The sequence below is a fragment of the Ambystoma mexicanum genome, chromosome 5q (assembly GCF_040938575.1).
Source record: "Ambystoma mexicanum isolate Mex_15411 chromosome 5q, UKY_AmexF1_1, whole genome shotgun sequence".
NCBI lineage: Eukaryota > Metazoa > Chordata > Amphibia > Caudata > Ambystomatidae > Ambystoma > Ambystoma mexicanum.
The window spans coordinates 991,602,662-991,622,447 of record NC_090933.1 but is presented as its reverse complement, the minus strand read 5'-3'; the positions used below and the strand labels follow the sequence as shown (position 1 = coordinate 991,622,447).

Sequence of the window (19,786 nt, the reverse complement as noted above, 5' to 3'; positions counted from 1 at the left end):
AAGGCCCATCATATAGCTGAACCATTTTCAGCTAGGCCTTAAACTTAAAATACCAGAACCAAACACAGAAATCTAAGGGGAACATCAAAGAAACAGCTGGGCTGTGCTGTACTGCTTTCCTGCTGAAAAGAATTATTACCAGAACCAAAAGATCCAATCCAGTTGTGCTGTGCCGTGAACAGACTCAGTCCAATCCGGTGTGCCCAGCTGTCTATCCCAGAACCAGACTCCCTTCCCTGACCAGAAATCTTGACAGACCAGAATCCTGACGGGTCCGTGTAAAAATATAATCTAGTGAGTATGTATAGATAGGACTGTGTCACTAGCGCATGTACTGTCCATACTAATCCCTGTCTTAAACCCATCCTCTCTTGTATTCAGAACCGGTAGTGGTAGGAGTATTTTTGAATTGTCAGAACTTTTCTTGCCCTAAGTTTCTCTCATTTGTTTTCTAAAATCATAAATCATTAGTGTTGTGAATAAATAAATTGAATCCCAGAAAGAAAGTGAGTATCCACCACGTGAAGGGTCCCTGGCCAGGATTGTGGAGATTCATGTGTGGCATGCTCTTTTTCTATAGTCATAATCTAGTATAAGAAATCCCATTTGTCTTTTAAAAGCACATTCCTGTTTCCCCATTCTTGCGCCCATCTCATAAAAACGACCTCCACTAAAACGTCCATACCTTCTTCAGTTTTTGTGGTAGAATCAGAATTCCAACGTCTGATTGTAGCTAACATCCACAGCTTTAATTTGCATCCATGAAATCCCTATAGTAATCACGTTTATCGCGCACTGAAAAGTTTGCCGTGAATTTCATTTTAGGGAAATTCTGCCATGTGTAAAACAGTTTTTGATTGCTCTCGACCTCAGTTTTAAGATTTCACATTGCTTTTTAGTATTAAATCACTGCTAGAGTTTGTATGCAACTATCTAAAGTGGCTCCCATAGGAATTTAAACAAATTCAGCAATTTAGACCATATTTAGTGTTTTTGCACATTCCATTCTCAGATAACTTTAATACCATTTTGACAGCTTACCAATCAATTCCGTTTTTCTCTTGTGTTGCTGGCGGGAAAGTGGGATTGAGATATTGTTTGAATTTTGCCGTTCCTGAAAACTGTTCTCTCCTCTCTCTTTACATTGTCTATTGGGGGGATGAGGGGTGTACAGGGGGAACTAGTAACTACACTGCCATTTGATTTGAACACACACACAAAAGTATTATTTCTGTACTGAATTGTTTTGCTCACTATTGCTCCTTGTGATTAAAGAGATTGCCTAGTGTTGCATCACCCCATTGGTGATTATGGTATGCCCATTAAACATAGTGTAATTTGTAAATACATAAATAAATATTTTAACTTTGCAAACCAGCCTGATTCCTGGTTCAGTGTGACCGGGGGGGTTGGGTGGGGGGTTCCAAGAGAGGGGCGTGATTTGAGTGGTACATCGTTTAGAATAAAAGTCATTTTAGACACAAATCAATAAAGATTTCAGTTGTGCATTACACGCTAGGCTTTGACTTAGGTGAAGTGCCGGATTGAAATCACTTACAGATTGGGGGCTTGTCACGAGATCCTGAATTAGACATACCACTTGTGACAGTCTAACACAGCGTGCTAACTGACGGGGTACATACACCTTGATGGGCTACCACACTGTGCTACACTGTAAAAACACCCTTCAATAGAAACACTCAAAGGAGTTTGGCCTGTTTTGCAAAGGTAAAGATAACCCTGATATCAGTCAGAAGGAAATTAATATTTCCGGAATGGCGACCCCAGTGGAAATTAATATGGCAAAAGAACACCTACTGCACAAACTGTTTGTCAGGGGTGAATGGGCTGAGCAGGATCAGAATGTTTGGCTGCAGGAAATCAAGCAACAAGCCACTGCCACAGAATTAGATATATGGCAGGGTCAGGGTCCATTACACATGGTGAGCTGTATATGGCCCAAAGGTAAAAGAAGAGCAATGTAAAATTGCCAAAATAGCGGCTTACCTGTATCTCCACATTGGAGAAATAAAACCTAGATCTGGGAAAAAGGCAAGTACAATCACTTGAAAAGGCCCAAACTGATCTGGACTCTGCAGAGCAAAGGCTACAACAGAGCCAAGAATCAGAGAGTGAAACCAGACAGCACCTGATAAAAATAAAGGAAGATCTGGATCTCCTGCAGCAAGAGAACATAGAGCAAGACACCAAATTACTGACACTGCAAAAGGAGTGTCAGAAGAGATTGGACTCTCTACTACAGAGCCAACAAAAGCTAGAACAGCAAATTAACTATAATAGAGTCTGCGCAGGGCAGACAGTCGCCATGGAAAATCAGATTGATGAGATAAAAGAAGCAAATAATAAATGAATTCTTAAAGACCTTGACACTCAAACGGAACTTGATGAAGAGCGCCAGAATGCTGGTGCATTAAAAAAACAAAGGGACAACCTGGCTGCACAGAGGGGTACTCTAATTCAGGAAAGGGAGACCTTAGGCCAGGAAGTCAGTTATTTAAAAAACAAGATGGAAGAAAATCACCTGGCCCTTCAGGGACTGGGTGAGCTTAAAAGGGACTGTGAAAAACTGTTAGAGCATGCCAGGAGGGTGGAAGATGCTCTGGCAAATAATGACCAGGCCAGTAAGGTTCAGACTCAGGAGGTGACACTCCTGCAGCAAAAATTGGCCCAATACTCTAAAATTAGGCAGGAATCAAAGAGAGACAATGAGGCTCTCTGTGAGAAAAATGACAGGCTCCATAGACAGGTAGCCATGCAGGAACAATTAATAGAGACCAGTAAGGTCTGAATAGTAGAACAAAGGGGTCAGGTCCTTGCATGGCAACAGGGAGAAGGGGCCGAGAGAGATGAGGTCAGATGGGAGAGGGAAACCCCTGAGCATAACCTCAGGAACCCTGGCATCAGAGAGCTCAATCTCTTCAATTCCATGGACTCTGCCACCCCCATGTCCACTGGCTCACATGAGCCAAGGGCCATGGGGATGGTAGACTTCAACCCAATAAGGAATATGGGGGTAATAGGTCAGCGCCTCCCAGAAATGCATGGGCGGGCATCTATGTATAGGTTCCCAAGTGCTAGGGCCATCTTCTCTGATCAGGGAGACTCCAATGAGGGGAGAATCATAGAAATAGATCCTCAGAAATATAACTCACCCAGAGATCAGGCAGTGAAATTTGGTGGGGCATCCCAAGAGAGTAGGCCCCCTAAGATTATACTAAAAACCTCTTCCCAGCTAGGACAGTGGGGGGGGGGGTACTCAGTCAATCCTGGGAGCAAGGAAGAGTACGCAGACTCTTCTGAGCACCAGAGGTCCCAAGAAACTAGGTCCCCACATTCTGCCAGCCATTCCCAAGCTTGCAGAATCCGGGAGAGCCTAGAAGACCAGACAGCCACCTCTGCTAGCAGTGGCTCTGAGTCAGAGGATGAGTGGACCAGGGTGACCCGAACTAAAAAAGCCAACAAAGTCAAGAGGGCTTTGCTCAAGGATCCCCTGAAACAAATAAAAGCCATTAGGAGCGTCATTAAGCCCTACCACAAGAATGCAAAATATTCGGTTTGGGAGCACCTTGAGTTATTTGAACAGATGATGGAAACTTTCCATCTGAAGGACATCCAAAGCTGTATTCAATATGTAAAGTGGACATTTTCTCCTGAGTACTCCAGCTTCTTTGCGGGGCTGGAGGATCAGAATCATTCCAGATGGTCCACCTATAGGGCGGCCATCCTGAAACATTTTTCCATTCACAGGAATCCTCAAGAGGCTCGCAAGGCAGCCTACAACTTACAATGTGGGGAAGACCAGGCCCCACAAGAATTTGTTCAGGAATTAAAACACGCCTTTTGTGCAGACCACTAGAAGGGTGCGCACTGACAGTAAAGAATTTGTAAACACCTTCTTTCATGCTCTCCCTAAGTATATTATGACCCAGAAAGTGAGGGACATTCACGAGAAAAGATCACTAGACTGGGTCATTGAACAAGCAACGCGCATCTATGAGGTGCAGAAGCTGTTGGAAAATAAAAATAGTAGCAAAAGCCCCAAAAAGACCAACACCCTGCTGCTGCTAAGGTGGTGGAGGTGAAGGTTGCCCCCATTTTAGATCTGGAGATGGGTGGGCCTAAAACCTTCCTGCACAGAATCCAAACAATCCCAAATGCAGAAGGCCCTCGGACAAATCACAAACAGGAAGCCAGGGAGGCAACCCCACAAATGGGACCCCTAACTCCCCTGACTACATCAGCCCACGTTACAAGGGAAATAGACCCATCCTGGGCTATGTGTGGACTCCTCCAGCCCAAAGAGGCCGGGGGGAGATACAACCAGACAGCAGGAAACCCAGGGAACTTCCCTCCTCACTTTCCCCAGGAGGGCAGTAATCCCCCAAATGCCGGACCAAATTTCTTTCCCAGATACCCACCAAATTTCAACCCCCAAACAACCCATCCTTCTTTCCCCACTTTCCTGAGCCCAGACAGCCCAATCCGGGAGAGGGGAGGCCAATGGTGGAGGGGTACCCAAACTTCCCTAACCAGGGGTATTTTGTGAGAAGGGATAGTTACCCTTCCCGGGATCAACCCAGGGGAGACATGAGGAACCCGTACCAGCCAGAGCGGGTGTCCCAACTAGAGCGCCAGGTCTAGAACATGGCACAGGATCTGGGTCACATGCTGAGGGCTCAACAGAACCCTCAAATGAACATGGCGGCTCAGAACTCCTCTAATCCAGGGTCTGGTGCTCCAGAACAATGACGGGAGAAGAACCTGACAATCCACCGGTTCCTACGGAGGAGGCACAAGGGTAATGGGGGTGGAAAGCCTTGGAGGAATCTTCCTTTCCCACTTGTGAAAAGCCCATGGAAACCCAGGAACTGGAACTAAAATCTCCTGCCCCCGAAAGTCTGCAACCCAAGGAGCAGAGGGCGGGTAGGAGAAATAAAAAGCCCAAAAAGACCCATTTTGAGGCGGAGGTACAAATCATCCAGTTTGAAGGAGAGGGGTCCTCAGAGGATCCTGGGAAAAGGATCTTCTCCTTCAAGGATGGGCGAACTCCTCCCAAAGAAAAATGGTTCCCAAAAGATCCAAATCCAGACTGGGTAGATGTGGGGACCGAGTTACAACCGCCCATCATCAGTACCCAGAATAACCAGCACGAAAATCCCCTGGTTCAAACTCATCCTGGTGACTGCCTCCAAAAAGGGGGGGCAGCCCAGAATCAGAACCAGGGGAACCCAAAACGTCCCCCATATATAGCTGTCACCTTTTTCCTGCAGATACCCAAGATCACAAACAGAATCCAGCCCAAATCACCTCTCTGTCAGTGTCCAAAACCAAGAAACTAACCCACCAGTTGACCAAAAATGTGTATTATCTTTGCCCTCTTGAGGAAAGGAGGGATGATTGTATGCCCCGGTCCAAATACATGGGCAATGTACAATTTTGGCACTGGTGGACACTGGATCCCAACCTACCCTTCTGTCAAAAAGGGCCTTTGATCAACTGAATTCGGGAAGGGGGGAGAAGTACCAAATTCCTCTCACTCCTCTTCCTGGACAACTTCAGAACTTCAACGGGAAGGAAATTCCCGTTGAGGGGACTGCAAATTTGGACATTAAAATTGGGCAACACAAGGTGAAGCACCCGGTCATAGTTGTGACTCCAGAGGGCACACCTTGTTTACTAGGGAATTACTTCCTGCATAGGTTGTCTCCCCTCATAGATTGTGTAAACCAGGTCCTCAGGACCCAGACTAGCCGACCAATAAAATTGAAACATAGTGTCAACCATGTTAGTTTAAACTGCACATGCCACATGGTTGAACAAAAACCGGACCAAATAGAATTTCACTTCCAGAATAATCAAATCCCAGGCGTGACAGTAATTGCAGTAGGACAACAAACTGGTGATGGGGAGTCCACTCTATTCCTGAAAATCAACCTTCCTTCCAGTCTAAGGTGGCATTCCACACTGGAAGGAAACACTCTGAAATTCTATACAAATTCACAATCAGGAAATCCCATTCCTATAGTCTGAAATTAGAGAATTCAGCTCAAAGCTTGGCTGACATTCAGAAAATTGGAGAGCAGTTGTTCATCCCTATTCAGTTAAATGAAGGGAAGGACTCTGTTTTCGCCCGAGTATGTGTGAACAGCAGTAAGAGCTTCATCAGCGAGGCCATGTGCCGCAAACTTCCAAAAGATCCAGCCATTCCCACATTTAAACTGGTAGACAAATGGGAAATGGACCTGGAAACACCCAATTCCAAACATCTCCTGCCTAGCAGGTGTATGCTCAAAATGTCCATAGGCAACAAGAGCATAGTCCATAAAGGTTGGGTCGTGCGGGGTGTCCCTGCTGCATTTTATTTAGGCAGTGACATTCTCAATCGCTTTGCCATTAGTTTGGACCTAATAAACTTCAAAGCTTGGTGCCTATTAGCGGGTAATCCCATGGACTTTGATGACCCAGAGAAAGCATTTCGGTCAGCACAACTGCTGCCATATGCAATTGAAATTCAGATGGGAGAGGCAGTCACCATCCCAGAACGGACCCGACAATTCTCACTGGAAGTAAAAATTAAAAGAGGACAGAAACTGAAAAACCCTGATGCCTATATCCATCTAAATGCTCATTTCCAACAGCAAGGGTTGGGGGTAAACCCAACACCACTAGTCAACATAGAACACAACACCATTCCAATAGAGGTGGATAACAGCTACCTAAAGAGTATCACTCTGGCCACAGGCACCATTATTGGAATGACGGTTGATGATCGACATTTTTCCATAGATTTAGGTAATGAACAGTTAGGACCAATCACCAAGGACTGTTTTGACAGTGATAGTGACGATGACGCAACACCAGACAGGATCTTCACCCGGCATGGGGGGAATTTCCTGGTGTACTCTTCCTGCCCTTATGGTAAGGAAGATGTGACCTGTGACTTCAGACGGGATGAGGTGATCTTCCAAGTCCACGAGGACTGCCTTCCCCACCTGAAGCCATCGGTCCAAATCAGCACTCTGGCCAGGGACTTCTCCACCCAGCTGGAGGAGGCCGCTGAGATAGCCAAACCGGAAGTCTTTCCAGGCTTCAGGCAAATGGTTGAAGAGAGAGTCTCAGCCTAGCTGATGCCTGTGAGACTCCGGAGGAAAAGCAAAAATTGAAACAAGTTTTCTGAGATTTTCAAGATCTCTTTGTGGTAGGCTCATATGACCATGGTCGCACCGACATCCACACAACAACAATTCACACGGACCCTGGCATGACTCCAGTGTTTGTGAGGCAATATTGCTTGCCTCTCACCTAAATGGAGTCTCTTAAGGAAATAATTAAGAACCTTGAGTACCGTGGGATAATTTGTCCAGTCCACAGCACCTTCAATAATCCGGTGCTGGAGATTTGGAAACCAAACGGCCAGTGGAGACTCTGTGCTGAGCTAAGGGAGCTCAAAAAACGGGTCCACACTTCCCGATGGCCTCTTCCCTACATTGACCAAGGGCTGGCCCAGATCCAGTGATCAAAGGTATTCACTGCCATTGACCTGACCAATGGGTACTGGACTGTACCTGTCAGTAGGGAGGACCAATACAAGCTGGCCTTTACCTTCGGGCGGCAGCAGTTCACTTGGACCCTACTCCCTCCGGATACATCAACTCCGGCAATGAATTTAACATTTTTCTACACAAGGCCATGCCCGACCTGGGTGAAAGGGGTAACCTGGCCTATGTAGACAATGTTCTAGTCAAAAGCTCAACTGTGGAGGAACACATAGCGGAGATCCGTTATGTCCTGACACGGTTGAGGGCTGCCGGAGCAAAACTCTCCTTTCAAAAGGCACAGTGGTGCAGAACCCGTGTCAATTTCTTGGGGCATGAGATTACTCCTCACGGTCTATGTCCCCAGGAAAGGAAAGTGGAAGCACTCCAGAAATTAAAAGACCCCACAACTCTGCGGGAACTAAAGAGCCTCCTTGGACTAACTAACTACATCAGAAAGTTCATTGAGGACTAGGCAGAGATCACAAGACCCCTGATCCATATTTTGAAGGGGGGGTCAAGTGGGAGTGTGGTCCAGAACAAGCCGAGGCAGCATGACAATTCAAAAGAAGCCTCTCACAAGCGCCTTGCCTAGCTTACCGTGTCAAAAACAAGGAGTTCTTCTTGGAGACAGGGTTCTCAAATACATGCTTCACTGCAGTATTAAATCAAAAACATGACAAGGTCAATAAAGTAATCCCCTATGCAAGTAAGACATCATCCTCTGTGGAGGAAAAATTCAACGATTGTGAGAAGGCACTCCTAGCAACGGTGTGGGTATTGATGAATTACCGCCCGTTTATCCAGGGGAACACATCATAGTGGAGACTCCACACCAACCTTTGCAATATCTTCAGAGTGACAGAATCCGGTTCGGAAATGTGAGTAATTCCTTATTACTTCCTGGATTCTGTCAATTCAAAGCTTTCCTGTGGAGGTCAGATATGGCCAAAACAAGAAGAGTCCCCTCGCGCAAGGTCTGGCTGACTTGCATGATTGTGCCAGAGAAAACTGTCTCGAGGACAAAAGTCTTAAAAAATCAAGGACAACATGGAGGCATACCTTAATTCCCCACACAAAGTCTATGAAGAAGACCAGTGTGAAGGAATGCCCACTGTCTATGTGGATGAATGTTCCTACCATGTTAACAACAATAGGGAAAAAGAACTTGTGGCCAGCGTAGGGAATGCATGGGATGAATGATGCCCCAGAACCCTCCGCTGGGTACAAAATTGGTCCCCAAAGTAGTCAAGTGGCAGAGTTGATGGCTGTTGATCAAGCCATCCTCACTGTTGTCCAAAACCAACTCCACGAACTGGTCATAATCAAAGATTCCGATTATGTACGGAACGGGTTCGTGGAGCACCTGGTTAACTGGAAAACCAGAGGCATGCTATGTGCTAATAATAAACCAATGAAACATGGAAAATTAATCCATTAAATATTGATGATCTGGTCACCTCGAAGGGGATGACCATCTACTGGAAAAAGATCAAGGGTCATTCTAAAGTAGAGGGACCAGACAAAACTGGAAATTACTCCAAGTGGATCTACTTGACATCGAGTCCCTGTTGGGGGAAATCTAGGTCACTGCTATCACTAGGTCTCAGACAAATGCTCACAATGAACTCTCAACTGCACAATGGAGTAAGGAGACCCAGGATGCTGATTTGATTACGGCTCAAAAAGGGGATCCAATAATTGGTAAGTTTATCAACACATTGAGGACCCTGAGAACTTTCCCCTGACGGATAAAGATTACATAGGGAAAGAGGACCTCAGAGTGTTGATGAAATGTCCAAAAATGTTCCGAATCCAAGACGGTTTGTTGGTGAGGAGATCCATAGCTGGCCATGACCAGTGGGTGGTCCCTACCTCATTCCGAAACCTGATGCTAAGCCACGCCCATGATACAGCCACAGCCGGTCATCGGGGGTTTCATACGACACTAGAAATCTTGTGAGAGGTTTCATAATGGCCACACATGGGGCAGGACCTCGACCAATACTTGAAGGGCTGTCTTGTGTGTGCACAATTTCAGCCAACATCACTCACACACCGTGCTCCTCTCCAAAAGCGGGGCATGACACTGCCTTGGTCAGATTTACAAGTCGATTTTAACGGGCCTGTGATTCGCTCCTCTAGGGGGAACAAGTATATGTTGACCGTGACATGCTTGTTCACTAAATGGGTGGAATGTCTCCTGGCCCCAAATTGCAAGGCAGAAACAGCAGCTGCCCTGATAATCAAGCACATCTTCTCGCGTTTTGGACTACCGCAAAGGATTGAGTCAGACCGAGGTAGCCACTTCACCAGCGAGGTGATGACAAAGATGTGGGAGATACTTGGGGTCAAAAGGAAACTACACATTGCCTACCGGCGAGCCTCTAGTGGTGGAGTTGAGAGATACAACAAGACAATTGTGAGCATATTAAAAAGGTTTGTGGCGGATTCGGGGCCAAGTTGGGACATTCGATTACCTCTTGTCCTGATGGCCACAAGATCTACCCCTTCTTCTGCAACAAAAATGGCGTTGTTTGAGCTGATGACTGGACGAAGGATGGTGCTTCCCCAGCACCTGCTCTACAGGAACCAAGAGCAGACCTTTATAAATGCCTCCACAACTCATGATTATGTGCAGAATCTGAGAAAACGCCTTCAACATGCTTTTGCCTATGCTCAGCGGAATCTAGACAGATCTGCAGACAGTAGGAGGACCCACTATGACATTAAGACAACTAAAAAAGAATACCAAGTAGGAGACCGGGTCTATTTGTACAATTTCCAAAGGAACCAAGCCAAACAGTGCAAATTCCTCCCTAGCTGGCAGGGTCCTTTTGAAATTGTAGACAGAATCTCACCAGTCGCCTACAAAATCTGCACCCCCAAAGGCAGTTTGGCAGAAGGGGAAGACAAGTGGGTCCACATCAACCAGCTGAAGAGTTGCCATCCTAGGCTTACTCTGCGGCAAATAGAGGAGCCCACCGGAAACCCAGAGACGGACATTCTGGATCCCTAGAAAAGTTCCAACCATTAAAACCATTCCAACTGTTAAAATCATAGGAATTACAGGCGGGGAAATATTGTCATGGATATGTGAAATATATGCATCTACCCCACTACATGAATAGTAGTGGGGAAAAGTCCATAAACATGCTCTATTCTGTTTTATAGCATTGAAACCAAGGATTCTAAGCACTAAGGAGGACCACTTGGGGACCGGGAGGAAAGACCCAATGGGCAGGTAGTATCACTCCACATTCCCATCCAGAACCGGCGAGGAGAACCTATCGTTCCAGCACTAATGGAAGAAGTAGACACATTTTTCACTTGGACCAAAAAGAAAGCAAGAAAATCCCAATCTCCCGACTTCCCCTTGATGGGCGGTCAACCTCAAGTCAGCAGGGGGGCTCTGTGGGATGTATTGACCCACCTCTGCTCTACCTTGCGGCATCCCTGTGCTCTGATGGTGCAGGAAATATCAAAAGGCCGCAAAACCCTTGTGCGCACCAAAACCTATGGAAATCGCAACACAAAAAGATGGCTGCCAAATCTACCATGCATATTGTCAGTGGTGGAAAGAGATCTCATTCCTGAAACATGTCACTGGGCTTCACAACAATTAAAAATGGAGCACAGGGGGAAAAGCAGTGCTTTGCTGAAAGAAATCCAAAATCTTGCTTTTAAATCTGTTTTTCTTGGTTGCTGAAACTGCAGAATGCCGGTACTAAACATCCTCAAACATCCAGAATTCTTGCTGGGTGCTACAATTCACTCAGTTCATGAAATCATTGTGATATTACAAGGTCCTGAAAAGCTGAATTTGTCATCAAAACATCCACAGCAAATGTTGCCTGCCTATGGAATCTGTCAAAATTTGGGCGCAGTACCCTCAGCCACCTGAATGACTGCTGTCAGAAGCCTGCATTAAAACTGTAAACTTATACTACTTAAATCTAATGTCTGAAATCTAAGTGACTTGTTATTGAGAGTAATCTAGGTTGTAACTGTTTAATTCCATGGTGTAGAATCTGGAATAAGTGTTCTAGCTGCAAGTTTGAAATCACAAGTTTATTTTAAACCAAGAAAAAAATGCAACAGAAATAACTTTTGGATTTAAGTTTGACTCAAAGCCACCAAACCAGTATAACAGCTTCCCCCACAGAGGCCAGGCCTTTCTCTCCACCAGGAAATCCCACCTATGTGAAGATTATGGGGTGGGGGAAGAATTTGGTCTGCCAGGAGAAGAAGACAATGGACTTCCTCCAGTCAAGGGAAAGCTAAGTGTGATGGGTTGTAAAATGGCCTGGGCCCAGGAGGAACTGGGAGGAGACTGCTTCCGAGCTGCAGGGATAAGAAGGAGGCAGAGACAAACAGCCATCTGTGGCTGGACATTCACAAAGAACATTTTGTTTAAATACATATAACTCAATATGTAAAATTGCGAAAATTATAGAAATAATAGCATTGTTAATGTGATTTCTGGATGCACGGGTGAAAAGACGCCAGACTCTTTCACATGTTCTAGGAAGGAACGGCAGAAATTGTGATATTACACACAATTTATTTTGGAAAGAAGGATGAAACTTCGTACACTTTTGGCCATATTCTTTGCGCACATTTGTGGAAATTTGCTCCGAAATTGGACATTGTGTTCTGGACAAAAAGGGCAAAATTCTGTAAAAATCAGACACAAGATCTTACAGCGACGGGGTTTGAAGGAGTATCTGCTACACAAAATATGTAATCTATATATGTTATTGTTATAGAGGTTGCACATTTGTAAATATGTATTGTACAAAAAGTAGATTTTGTGATCAAGAGGCGAGGGGTGGACTCTAGGCCTCATAAAACCACATCATCATGATGACACACTTTATTTCTCCTCCTATCAAGGGAAAGAGAAGACCCTGACCAATCCCTAGCAAGAGGGGCGCGCTTAGGATAATCCAGCACACACACCTCTTTATCATAAGCATAAATAGAGACAGCTCAGGACTGAAAGGGGACACACAGATTCACCCACTAATCGTTTGATGGCGGAGCACCCTGAAGCAGAACCATCCATCTTCCTTGCTCCAGACTCCAGAAACTTGGAAAGCAGAAAGGCCCATCATATAGCTGAACCATTTTCAGCTAGGCCTTAAACTTAAAATACCAGAACCAACCACAGAAATCTAAGGGGAACATCAAAGAAACAGCCGGGCTATGCTGTACTGCTTTCCTGCTGAAAAGAATTATTACCAGAACCAAAAGATCCAATCCAGTTGTGCCGTGCTGTGACCGGAGCCATTGCAGACCCAATCCAGTCAGTGCTGTGCTGTGACCAGAGCCATTGCATACCCGATCCAGTCCGTGCCGTGCTGTGAACAGACCCAGTCCAATCTGGTGTGCCCAGCTGTCTATCCCAGAACCAGACTCCCTTCCCTGACCAGAAATCTTGACGGACCAGAATCCTGACGGGTCCGTGTAAAAACATATCTAGTGAGTATCTATAGATAGGACTGTGTCACTAGCGTATGAACTGTCCATAGTAATCCCTGTCTTCAACCCATCCTCTCTTGTATTCAGAACCAGGAGTGGTGGGAGTATTTTTGAATTGTCAGAACTTTTCTTGCGCTAAGTTTCTCTCATTTGTTTTCTAAAATCATAAATCATTAGTGTTGTGACTAAATAAATTGAATCCCATAATGAAAGTGAGTATGCACCATGTGAAGGGTCCATGGCCAGGACTGTGGAGATTCATGTGTTCATGGCATTCTCTTTTTTCTATAGTCATAATCTAGTATAAGAAATCCCATTTGCCTTTTAAAAGCGCATTCCTGTTTTCCCATTCTTGTGCCTATCTCAGAAAAACAGCCTCCACTAAAACGTCCTTAACTTCTTCAGTTTTTGTGCTAGAATCAGAATTCCAACGTCTGATTGTACCTATAGTTCTTCCGTAATCACATTTATCGCGCACTGAAATGTTTGCCGCAAATTTCGTTTTAGGGAAATTCTGCCACGTGTAAAACTGTTTTTAATTGCTCTCGACCGCAGGTTTAAGATTTCACATTGCTTTTTAGTATTAAATCATTGCTAGGGTTTGTATGCAACTATCTAAAGTGGCTCCCATAAGAATTTAAACAATTTCAGCAATTTAAACCATATTTAGTGTTTTTGCACATTCCATTCTCAGATAACTTTAAAACCATTCTGACAGCTTGCCAATCTATTCAGTTTTTCTCTTGTGTTACTGGGGGAAAGTGGGATTGAGATATTGTTTGAATTATACCATTCCTGAAATCTGTTCTCTCCTCCTCTCGCTTTACATTGTCTATTGGGGGGTTGAGGGGTGTGCAGGGGGAACTAGTAACCACACTGCCATTTGATTTGAACACACACACAAAAGGATTATTTCTGTGCTGAATTGTTTTGCTCACTATTGCTCCTTGTGATTAAAAAGATTGCCTAGTGTTTCATTACCCCATTGGTGATTATTGTATGCCCATTAAACATAGTGTGATTAATTTGTAAATACATAAATAAATATTTTAACTTTGCAAACCAGCCTGATTCCTGGTTCAGTGTGACCGGGGGGGTTCCAAGAGAGGGGCGTGATATGAGTGGTACATCGTTCAGAATAAAATAACTTTCATACACAAATAAATAAGGATTTCAGTTGTACATTACACGCTAGGCGTTGACTTAGGTGAAGTGCCGGATCGAAATCACTTACATACCTTACAGCCCAAAAGATGTATTCTAGATAAGCAGACATAAGAGTGGCCATCAGTGATCTACTTACAGCTGGAGTTCTGCATGTTATGGAGGTCGTGTTTGATTGAATGATCCTGCAGATGTTGTCATCAATAAGCACTTGAGATTGTTCACTGAAGCCGTCACCTTTGATGGTCACCAGGGTACCGCCTGCCAGAAAAATCAGGTATGTTATCAAAAAGATCAACGCCTTTGGAATGTGGTTTGGTTATTTCATCAGTGCATAGACCCTAAGGATTTGCATGTTCATGTCCTACTTATTAAGGCATGCATGTGCAAAACTGCTGCATTTCTTTTTTGTTTATGTTCTCAAAGCACTAGACAGCACTAAAGTGGTGTGAAGGCACTAAAAGCTTATCCGTTAACTTGTTCGATTATTCTATTAAACTAGTGTGGCTTTTCAAACATTATCTAGTACTGCAATCAATTCAGAATACATTTTTTGTGTATGTGTGGAATGGAAGAGGGAATTGTCACCTTAGAAAGCGAACATATGTACAATTGATTAGTTTTTTGTTGCGTGTCCTCGTTACGTCTTTTTGTTTGTTTATGTAGCCCAGCTGCTGTTTCCTGTTCCGCTGCGATTCATCGCCCTTTCCCAGATTCCTCGGATCTATATGAGATTTATCTTTTTATAAAACACAGAAAGACACACACACATCTTTTGCATGTGTCTCGCATTATAGCAGCGTCATCTACCCCACCCGAATTCGCAAAAGTGGTTAAGATTTCACATGTTCCAATAAACATTACTTGTAATATAATCCCAAAATGAAACCCTCTCAAATATAAAACATTGCTCCATGCCCAGAATAAATGCTCAACCAATCTATGTTGATGAGACCACTTGAGATACAGACCACTCAATTAAACCGGTTTCATAAACCATTCAAATGTTCCCTACAAGTATAATGTTTTAGATCCTATGTTTATTCCTTGTGTGGGCAAAGTTGGAATTGGTTATACCACTGAGGGTCTCGGGCATACTCTATCTTTATCCTCACCTGTATCAACTCCTCGACATGGCGGCTTTCACGGAAGCTATGAATTATACTTCTGCTTGTGTTGTCATGCCCGCCCACAACTTTCAAGGGCCCAAAGACCTAATAAATGAGATTGCAATGGTCACTCACACTGTTTTCAATACGTTCGCAGTTGCATGTAGGTGCTTTCCTAAGGAGTCACTTTTCGTCTTTCCTTGCTAAATCATCCACAATGAAATGAACAAAAAGCATTTCTTTTTAAGTGATTGGTCAGCTAAAGGCATGTCTTGAGTGAGGCCGGCCTTTTATTGGGCATCTGGAGAATCTCAAGTAACCTCCCTGTTAGAAAACATTTCTCGTTTGGCAACTTTCACTCCATATTCTATGGACCCCTAAACATATTGCTTTTGTTTTACATTTTGTCCGGACTTTTTACACCGGCCTGTTTGATCATTTGCTATGCAAAAACGGACTAGTCCTTCAGACTGTCAGCATGTGTTATTTTTCATATTGCACAAAGCATCTTTCAATGCAGTGCACTAGGGATACTTTTGTATCACCCTAGACTTGCCACGAAGGGATTTTTGGTTACTTTTAAATGGTGGCCACAGTTAAATGTTTACAATGTTTGCTATATTTTTAGTTGGCTCATGTGTGTTTATCGTTTATGGCTACAGACATTGGCTAGTGCCGTAAAATGGCTGCTCCACGAGATTTGTCACTTGTTCTTTGGCCATTTTGTTCCTTGGACTTCTTATTACCTTCTCAGGTCAGGAATTCCCTTTTATGGTCATGCATTGTCCTGGGAAAGCTGCTGTTTTTGTGGGCTAGTGCATGCCATGTGTGGTTGGGCTCAGGAAGTGGGTTGGGACTGTCTGGTCCCAATCCACAAACTGGTGCTATGTCTGGTGTGAATGCATGAGTGAGCCCCACAGTGGTCCCTGATAAGACCACTGCTGGTGTGGATGAGTAGTGCAGATCCTGCTATGAGAGGGCTGAGTTTGAACACTTGCTTAAATTTGGGATAAGAAGAGGAGTCCTGCAGCCATTCCAGCAGATCCAAAGGAGAGCCAAGCACACTGTGTAGCTGTGCAGCCGACTGAAGACCCGAGGATCAATCCCAAAGAGCCCTGGCGATCATTCTTGCAGCTGGCCCGGTGAAGCCCTGCCTGACTACCAATCTCAGAAGACCCTGACTGGTGATTTGACCCTTTGGACTGGTGGAACCAACCAGTCTCGACACATTCTCATGCTCCTGCGGTCTAGCGCCTTCAGAAGTGTCCCTGGACTGCCCGGTGGACTGACCAACTACGGTTGGGCTACCGTACCAGAAGCATCACTGTTCTGTGTTTTCACCTGAGACCTCAGTGGTCTCTGGCTAGTCCTACACGTTGCCTTTCTGTCAGGTTTCAGCATCCCAGCATCGACGTGTTCTGCTCTGGAAGGCTTCCTTTGATCGCAATGCCTGAAATGTCTGCTGTCACCCATGCGTGGTAACTGTCTCTGGAACTGCCCATTCCCCCATCTGGGAGAGTGTCCTAAAGAGTTCTTCATTGGTGCCTGCTGAATTTCTCCACTGAAAAGGGTTGCACGCAGCTCCTGGACCCGACGTGAACTTCTCTTGCCCCCTGGACATCTTCTACCTGATCCAACAGCGACAAAGTCTACCTCCAGCGGCCCCCATTAAACCTTGGAAAATCAGAGTAAGGACAGTGAATAGCCGCAATCCTTACTGGTGCCCTTGTCTGCTCCATTATAAAGTCTGTGAAGAACTTTGATTTCTAGTCTATTCAATTGCTGTTTAACTGTTTGCTGAAAAAGCTGCTCTAGAAGCTAGGAAAAGTAATGTACTTACATGTCACCTTGAAAGAACTCTGGAACCATCTTCACACCCACAGGAACACTTCCTAACTTTTTACCAACTCCTTCAAGTGCTTTGGGAACTTTTTGGCACATAACCCCATTGAGATTAGGGTTGGACTTCCAAAGTTAGGACTCCCATTCCTATGGATTTGTGCTACACTCTCCAACTTTAAATGACAAATGCAGGATCCCTTTATCACAGACTCTATGGATCACATAGGTCCTTGACGAAGGACCAGTGATAAAATATGATCATCTATCTTTGGCAGAATGCAGGTAGAAGGATGTTTTGTAATGTGAATCTCTGCCCCATTTACTCATATTCTGATTCACAGACCTTTTTTGCAATGGTATTTTCCCATTGAAAAACACTTGTGTAAATCAGGCCCAAATAGTCCTATTCAAAGTCAATCCTCTAGACTGAGCATGGCTCAATGTCCTTGTGCCTCACTTTGAAGAAATAAAACAATTAGAGGAATTCTCAAGGGGGATTTGAATGTGCACATCATAGATGCATGCATTCAGATGGACACCCCCCTGCCTCAAATGCACATGGTTTGCTCGGGCGATAGGCAGTCCATGTCCATATATGTAAACTTATATATGCAACTCCTTTATTCACACACCCGTATGCACAGAAAATATGTGGTATACCAAGGAATCTACCTGAACAGGGGCATGCTCAATGCACAGGGGGTTCCATCTAACCCTTCTGTACATGGCCGTGATATGTGAAAAAGATGGCCGGATGCCTGTTCCTTTATGAATCTGTACTGATTAATCTGATACCGCTCACACTCTGAAGCAGCTAAGGCAGTGCTTCCATAAACTGTTCATTTTTGGAATCAAGATACGAACATATGCCTGAATTTTATAAAGTGTAAGCACCCCGATGGGCACCCATGGTCCCCCTTAGTCCACTTCCCTTGTGGGTAAACCAAATAACTTCCAAGCTGAATGTTTTTCAGTTTGGGCTATAAGGTGGTGCTGAAGTGCCACCTAATAGCCAAAGCTATTGCATTAGTGTACAGCTAGGGAGCAATGGCATATTAGGAGGGACACAAAGCTTGTAGGACTTGTTTAGCTATTTGCCCACCCATTGATTGCCCATGGCCATGCTAATCCATGTGACCATTCCCACCCACTTCCTGCCACACCCAGCCCACGACACATCCTGCTGGGATCTCCTTAAGCTTGCTTCCTTAAGCCTTACCATCAAACTTTGTTCTCAAAGTGCACGTCAGGGATTTTCAAAGCAGTCTTCTGAGGTTTAATGGCTTAAGTGGAGCAATAAACGACTACTGGTGTAATAAAATGTCTTAACCAGTTTTGCCTTCATCCACTACTTATAAGCACTGTTTGTGTCCATCACTGACGTTCTGTTAAGAACAAGCATTGGCAAAGCCAACAGTTTGGCTCGTGTATAAGTATTAGGCATTTCCCAGGCACTGGTATTTTATTCTCAGGGTCGGACTGGCCTATATGGCAATAGGCCCATGGCTGAACCAAAACCACCAAATACTGGTGTGGTCTCGTTTCTTTTGTCAAAGTGGGCCACTTTTTTGGCCAATTTGGGCCATTTTTATGAGTTAGTTCACTCTGCGGCTAGTAGCTTGGACCAGTGTTGCTGATTACATATTCTTTAAAATGCACAATTTGCATCACACTTTATCAAAACTCTCCCCCTTGGTTACTATTCAAACAGTATCACAAAAGGAATGAATAGCCATTTGCAACTGTGGGCCACTTTTTCGTTGGCGGCCGAGACAATTTTAAGACACAGTCCGACCCTGTTCTCAGCTATTGATATTGATATTTTATTTCTATTGCGCTCGTACACAAGTGTTTCAGAGCGTGACAAGGCAAGGGAGGGGAACAGGGGAGAACAAAACAGCGATCTTACAAGGCCCAGTGACATTGAGAACGCACAAGTGCATGGGAGAGGGGGAGGGGAAAAGTTAATGGAAGGGGGAGAAGTGGAAAGTGCGAAGCAGAGGAGAAACAGATAAATAACAATAAATTAATAATGCAGTGGTAGTGCAGCCAGCTATTTGCAAGTGCTAGGTTTAAGGCAGCAGAAAGAGTAGGTTTGATAAGTGCAGGAAGAAAAAGGGGGGGTTGTATGGGTACAGATACAGACCCCAGTGCGAGGGGTGGCCTGGAGGCAGTGCGGGAGGGTGGCAGGGTGAGCAGGTACCTGGGCCGGAGGACAGAAGGTGGCCAAGAGAGAACAGATCAGCAGGGGAGAGGGAGAGCGAAGGCAGAAGAAAAGAGGAAGGTCTTGAGGTGCTTCCAGAACCCGAGGTGGTTCTCCTCATGTTTTAGTGTGGCATGGAGGCTGTTCCAAAGGGAGACCCCAGCCGAAGACAGAGATCTACCCCCAGCTCGTTTCTTTGAAAATCGACTGACCCTGAGGGAGTTAGAAGTAGAGGAGCGAAGAACTTGAGAGGGGAGGTATTTGCCGAGGGATAGCTGGAGGTATTTTGGACCCAGGCCCCAGAAAGCGTTGTGGACAATGCAGAGGGTTTTGAATTTAATCCTTGCATCCACTGTGAGCCAATGGAGAGATTTCAGAGCCGGGGAGATACAATCCCAGGGCTTGAGGCCAAGGACAAGTCTCGCAGT

The 19,786-nt window shown here is 44.9% G+C and overlaps 1 protein-coding gene across 1 annotated transcript in view; it reads right to left on the bottom strand.

Annotated features, from left to right (window-relative positions):
* PKHD1L1 (PKHD1 like 1) overlaps positions 1-19,786 on the bottom strand; it is a 361,418-nt gene that overhangs the window by 196,775 nt on the left and 144,857 nt on the right. Inside the window, exon 31 of the mRNA XM_069622133.1 lies at positions 14,344-14,465. Within this exon, the coding sequence (XP_069478234.1) occupies positions 14,344-14,465 (122 nt within the window). The remainder of the gene's footprint in view (positions 1-14,343; positions 14,466-19,786) is intronic.